The sequence below is a fragment of the Telopea speciosissima genome, chromosome 1 (assembly GCF_018873765.1).
Source record: "Telopea speciosissima isolate NSW1024214 ecotype Mountain lineage chromosome 1, Tspe_v1, whole genome shotgun sequence".
In the NCBI taxonomy this organism is placed as follows: domain Eukaryota; kingdom Viridiplantae; phylum Streptophyta; class Magnoliopsida; order Proteales; family Proteaceae; genus Telopea; species Telopea speciosissima.
This window is the reverse complement of record NC_057916.1, coordinates 58844771-58851237: the sequence shown is the minus strand read 5'-3', so window position 1 is coordinate 58851237 and position 6467 is coordinate 58844771. Positions and strand designations below refer to the sequence as shown.

The following is a 6467-nucleotide window of genomic DNA, read 5'->3' as shown; positions in this document are numbered from 1 at the left end:
ATGACAATTTAGCCCTATAAAATTAGGAAAATATTATCTGTGGTGTGAGAGTGGCAGGCCATGCCCTGACAAAGTGGGGGATGACATGATCTTCCTACCCCAAGTGGAAATCCCAGCCCCACAGATGCCGCAACACCGCACGTGGCTCCTGCGCTCCCTCACAGAAAACACTCTCCCATAAAATTAAAATTTATATTTTCACCTGAGCCTTAGAAGCGAAAAAAAGAGAAACCACCGAGCTGTAAGTCATTCACACCTCCTACCCGTGCCACAGCACAGCCACTCAGGGAAGGATGACAGCCGGAGTGTTGTTCTGTAGCTCGCTTCTTAATCTGGCAAACAAGCCTTCTCCATCAACTTATTCGCTTTCTTCACGTCAGCTTTTTCATGGCAGTCGAGGAGATGCCTTCAAATTCAACAGGATTAACAGCAGCAGAAGCAGATGCTCGGAAAACTTGATAACAGTAAGAAAAAACAAGGATGGGAAATTTACAAACATAGCAACGACGGTACCTTCGTCTACGGTGTTGTGTAAGGCCCAGAAGGTCACAACCTCTAAACAGCCCTCTGATGAAGATGGGGATAGTAATGGCATTCGAAGAAGATCCCTGCAATTCCTCCTTTGGGCTGCTGAGGGTGTCTATATCTTGTGGCTCTTTCTCCTTCCTTATGCCCCGGTATATTCCTCTTCTCTCTCTCTCTCTCTCTCTCTCTCTCTCTCTCTCTCATTCTCTCACGCACACATACACGAATGGTCATTTTATTTTTATTTTTTTAATCTAATTTAGTTCAGGAGAGCAATCATGGACTCAATTGCTAATCCTCTGTGACAGTGCTTGCAAAAATAATTTATTATTGAATGTGTTTAAATGCTGTTAAACTCTGGTTCTCAAGATGGGTTTGGAGAATTCTTAGTGCGATAACTGTGGTGTTGTACTTCAAATCTATGGAAGCAAAGAAAATAAGTGTTGGACCCTCAAATTTTAGGTGAGGAGAGAGAAGGATTTCTCTAAACACTGAATTATGTATATTTAATGAACTGAACCGCATGGGAAAATTGGCTTATCAGCTTGAAGGGATGGGCTTCAGACTAATCATAAGTGGACACCATTTGGAAATTGAAACACTTCACAATGATTTTAGATATTGTTGAAGAGTAACAAGTTTGAGTCTTCTGAATTGATTATGAGAAGTTTATGTCGTGGCTGTTTCCATTGACCCAAGTCTGGAAATATTTTTGGGGCGATAAATCGTGCTATTTATTGCTCTTGTTGGGATGCTGTAGATCATGAGACTAATGAGAATTTTTTTGTCTTTGAATGCCTCTCTTGTTAGCTTTTTTTTATATGATCGGTTTGTGTATGGGGCTTGCTCACTTTTCCTTGATGTATACCTTCATTACTGTGGTGAGGTTCAAAATTTCACTTCTTTCTTCCTACAATGTCTGGACATTGCATAAGATAGGTCACAACTTTCTATCTACATCTGGGAAGTGAATTGCAATTTATTCCTGCTAGTTTTAACTCCAGGCCTTGGACAGTTGTCAACTACTCGATTTCTACATTATTAGTTTATAATGATTGTGACATGTTATCCAAAGTCTATGAGCCAGTTCACACAAGATTGCTGATAATAGTCCTCCCATCAAATCCAGACTTGCAACCTTAAGTAGGCACTTTTATTTTGGTTTTGTATATTAGTTACTTGGGTAGTGATATCTTAGGCAAGTCAGGATATTAAATGATGTACTGGTACTTCATTGTTACATGTCCATTGAAATTGATGCAGGTAATGCTGTTTGAACTTTTACTTTGACCAGAAACGGAAGATTGTCACATGAGAACTCTCAATCTTCATAATACAATTCAAAGTTGAGATTTTTCTTTCCTATGTGATGGATTTATAACTTCCATCCTGTTCGTCTGTTAATCCAGAAGTATCTCTTGATGCATAAAAGCCACTAGATCTTTGCAGGCCATTCCGGACTAGGCATCTGAGTGTTGATCATTGGCCTAGAGGGATGTAGGTGGTAGGAAAAATTATATACTCTAAGGAAAACAAGCATTTCCTCTTCTATACATGAGATATTTGTGCATAATATTTTACGTGGGAGTAGTTCAATGGTTTAGGAGGCTGATCCTCCCCCCTCCCCCCCCCCCCCTCCAACCAAAATGTAGAGCCAAGTGAACCCTAACCTATTTATGAAATCAGAATATTAAAGCTTGCTGGATTCTACTATTGAATGAGAAATTGAAATGAAAATTTATGGAGATTGACAAGAGCAGCAATGGTACTGAGCCAGATTCATTTATTCAAAATATCAAACTATGGGCAACTACTGAGCCAGTTACAACCATGTGTCTGTATCGTGCCCTCCTAAATCTTGGTCGAAATGTAACTCCATAAACCAAAATCAAAATATTAAAAGAAATCCCTAGTGTAGACTTATTTAGAAATCCTGATACAACTAGGAAAACTAAATTAGACTAGGACTAACTACGAATCCCGGATAGGACTAAAGACCTCCCAGATTTGGCTTATGGTTTAGGCCCATTACATCTAATTACCTCTGGACACAATGCTCAACACCCAATATCCCATAAAAGACTTAAAAGAAGGCTTATTTAAGCCTAGGCCTTGTAATTTGAGACCTAAACCCACTGCTTTTAAAGCCCGGCAATTTGGTGGGTGGAATATACCTTCCAAAACACCTATTGTGCCTATTCTGACTTGCTTGCCTGCATCATCCTCCCCATCTTTATGGATGATCTAGAAGGTTGATTACCTTTCATTTTATTTAATTGTTTTTTCACCCAGACTGCTGAATGTTGTATATTAGAATCATAGCTAGGAACATTACACATGCAACTGGGATGCAAGTATTTGGGCAGAGGGACCATCTGTTTGATGGGTTCTATGTAAGAGATTGTCTTGTCAGTATCAAGTTGATGATAGGCCACTGGGTGGCCCCACCCACCAGGGCAGTGGGCAGCCCTGGACCATTGTGACCATTCAATCGGTAACTTGCTGGCTCATGCTATAGAATATCTCCTATCAGGGATGCATTCTAAGGTTCATACTGAACTCTGTAGGGCCTCAACATTCTTTGTAGTAACTATTATTTGACTTCAGGTTCCCTCTTTTGGTGTGAAAAGGCTTTCTTGAGTTTTGTTGGTTTGGTTTTCCCCATTAGATACTGAACTTGTATTGAAGATTTGACATTGTTAAGGGTACAAATATTCATTCGAATAGTTGTCCATATAGATTAGCAATGTCTCCTGTCCATAAAGATTTAGGACTGGTCCAGGCCATTCTTCTAGGCTGAAGCTCAACTATTATTGGACATAACTCCATAGTTGTCAAGGCGTCCAGGCACCTTTCTCTCGTCTTGATTTCTGGTGTCGCCTTGGTCGCCTAGGCGACGCCTTGTTGGTGTCGCTTTGGTTTTTAACCCCCTCAATCGCGTTGGTTCGCCTAGGTGCCTTGACAACTATGCATAACTCCCAGTATTCATTAGAAATAGTTTCATAATCTAAGATTATGTAGGAAAGGTTCTGAAAATTTGACTTTATTCTGCTTATTCCAATATGTGACAGGGGGATCCAGTATGGGCAATCAGTTCAGATACTCTCAATTCTCTTGTGGGCCTTTCTCTCAACTTCTTTTTCATTTTGCCTTTAATGAACTATGGTATGTTGACCTAATTTTTACTTTCCATACTGTTGCCATTCAAAGTTAATACTCAAATATACTCTTTGCTTTACAAGATAGCATTTCCATGGTCGAATCCACCTTATATTTGATAAATGAACTTCTTGTGAAGTATGTGTTTTTGTATACTCTAGAACCTATGCCATTTTTTAATTAAAATAAAAAACTTTAGCTTGACTGGCCATTTGTCGAGTACACAGTTACTTGAGGGTTGACTCACGAATCAACAATTTAATGTTAAAGCTTTTTATGTGACAGCTAACATTGAGAAAAGTATGAAAATATTTTAAGGGACACAAAAAGGGTTTTATATTACTGTAAGAAGTGAATCAGCAACCTGGATGATTGGGTCACCCAGGCTAAGTCTTAGTGAGTTTTACATAGTCAACCAATTGGACTCATCAACCTGATACATACCGCTATAGTTCATCCATCCATATGCAGATCCGCCCCTTTCTCCTTATTTCACATATTTCATCTCTTCCATCACTTGTCTACTCGCTGAAGAATAGTTTTACAGTTTTAGTGTTGCCGGATTACAAATAAGTAATCTATTCCTATTTAACTTGCATTTTTCGTTTACCATCACTTGATTACTCTGAATGAAAGATGCAGTTGTACTATACAGTCTGTACCTAGACTGCAATTATGTACTATTCCCCCTCCTGTTGAAAAGTTCTATTCAATGATCATTTTTATTCATAGTCAGTTATTTCACTTTTTTTCATCCCTTATGAGGTTGGATGTGAATATTTCAATCCAATACGAGCTATAGTGACCACCTAGTTTATTTATAATTTCATTTGTTCCATGGTTGTAGTATTTTTTTTTTTCCAAAGTAGGCCATCGATTGATAATTAATAATTTATTTTGGTTAGCAACTTCATTTCAAACGATTAGTTGCCATGTGAACAAGGGCAGTAGATCAACATGTATTTCATCACTCAAACCTCTTTTCCTTCTGATTTAGTTTGAGTGTTTAACCAAAAGGAGGAAATTTTACCAAAAGGTTCATTTCGTATGAATATTACCTTTTTCTAATTTTACACCTTATTCAAAGAAAGTTGACTTCAATAAGATGCAAATTTTACTGATTGTGTGTGTAACTTCACTGATTGAAATGATATGACAGGTAGTTGATGGATAATATGATCTGAAGAAGCATTAATTTGTCTCCTTCTGCAGAGTAGTGCATCATTCATCTGTATAGTGTGTGGTTTAAAATATCTTTTCATGGTCCCTTGAGAATCCTTGAATCTAAGTGTTTTTTTGTCTTGCTCCTTGATCATAACATATGTGATCAATTTCTGGCAGAGTAGTTGGCATTCATCTGATTGAAGCACCAGTGCTTCACCCAGTAAGGACTTCTCCTCATGGTCCCTTGAATATTCCTTTTCTTTTGCCTGGTTTATTGATTCTTACTGCTGACTTCTTACCTCCTTTCTTCTGCCAGATGTCCGAAGGATTATTTAATTTTGTGATTGGGTGGACCTTCATGTTTGCACCTTTGCTTTTTACGGATTGCAAGCGGGACAGATACAAGGGATCTCTGGACGTATTATGGGGCTTTCAGATGTTCCTTACAAATAGTATGCTTGATCCCCAAAACTCTCATCATTGAATGGTAGTCAAAAAATCTTTTGAAAATACTAAAAAATAAAACTATATCAAAAAACAAAGATAGAAAAAGCTTGGTATAGGAGTAGACCCTACGGATTCTCTACCTTTGTTCTATATGCTGTAAATTGGCAGAGGAACTGGGACCAACATTTGGTGTGTCTTGCCTTGGCATCTTTTGGGCTAAAGATCAAGATTCGATTTGATCAATTTTGACTGCTAGAGTTAGCTTATATAAATCTATAGGTGAGATTGCATGAGATTTTACCATAGGAGATCTCTCAGTGTGACTCCCTCCACCATTGCTGTTGGAGAAAATTAACACCCAGATATCCTCAGAGCTTATATACTCCTAATTTTAAGCTTTTTCTTCTTTTCTTTTTCATCACATTAACTGTATTAAGGCTTAAATAATTCCATTTTACCTATAAACTGAAGGTTTAAAATTCCTGTTGTGCTCAGCGTTCTTAATACCTTACATGGCGATCCGGCTCAACGAGGCTGATGCTGAATATGCTCCTGGGAAACCTTCCCAACTGGGTTCCATGATGACAAATTGCGCAACTGTTGTTGGACTTGTTGGTGGTGCTGTTTGTTTGGTGTCTATATTATGGAGCCTCTTTGGCAGAATGGATGCTGACTTTGGGAATGTGACAGAAAGGTTGGACTTCTTAATAAGCTATCTGGGATCAGAGAGGCTTGCTTATGCCTTCATATGGGATATCTGTCTCTACATCATATTTCAGCCTTGGTTGATAGGTGACAACCTACAAATTGTCCAACCAAGTAAGGCTCACAAAGTGAGTAAACTCAGATTTATCCCAGTGGTAGGGTTGGTGGCCTACCTTTTTAGTTTGGAAACTGATATAGAGGTTTAGTTAGATGTAAACTATGATTGGATCTTGCACTATATGATGATTAAGTTGGCATTGTAACCAGATTCAGTGTGTTCATATGTGGAAAGTGAATTATTCTCTTTTGATACTGTACTGGTGTCTCGTTGTGGCAGCTAGGCTTACACATCTCTGTCCTTACTTGAACAGTTGCTAACTTGTCTCCAATTGAAATGGGGCCGAGAAAGTAATGATTCAATGGGCTGACATTATTCTGCCATGGAAGCATATCCATATGCAGTTCGT

At 38.5% G+C, this 6467-nt stretch overlaps 1 protein-coding gene across 2 annotated transcripts; it reads left to right on the top strand.

The window, feature by feature from the left end:
* The first annotated feature begins 291 nt into the window (after positions 1-291).
* On the top strand, positions 292-6266 carry LOC122642679. 2 transcript variants are annotated; one of them, XM_043836231.1, is made up of 5 exons: positions 292-677; positions 3597-3690; positions 5031-5068; positions 5165-5300; positions 5791-6266. In XM_043836231.1, exons 1-5 carry the CDS (start codon positions 294-296, stop codon positions 6204-6206), a joined length of 1068 nt encoding a protein of 355 aa, XP_043692166.1. In that variant the 5' UTR covers positions 292-293; the 3' UTR covers positions 6207-6266. The 2 variants fall into 2 exon arrangements, with proteins under 2 accessions (XP_043692166.1, XP_043692175.1); XM_043836240.1 differs by lacking the exons at positions 3597-3690; positions 5031-5068.
* Positions 6267-6467: the final 201 nt, after the last annotated feature.

Excerpts from the sequence above, each read along its gene's own strand:
- LOC122642679 (XM_043836231.1), top strand. The coding sequence starts at position 294 with ATGACAGCCGGAGTGTTGTTCTGTAGCTCGCTTCTTAATCTGGCAAAC. Across the intron at positions 3,691-5,030 it reads TTTGCCTTTAATGAACTATG|TTGGCATTCATCTGATTGAA; the intron begins GTATGTTGACCT and ends CTGGCAGAGTAG. Across the intron at positions 5,301-5,790 it reads TCAGATGTTCCTTACAAATA|CGTTCTTAATACCTTACATG; the intron begins GTATGCTTGATC and ends TGTTGTGCTCAG.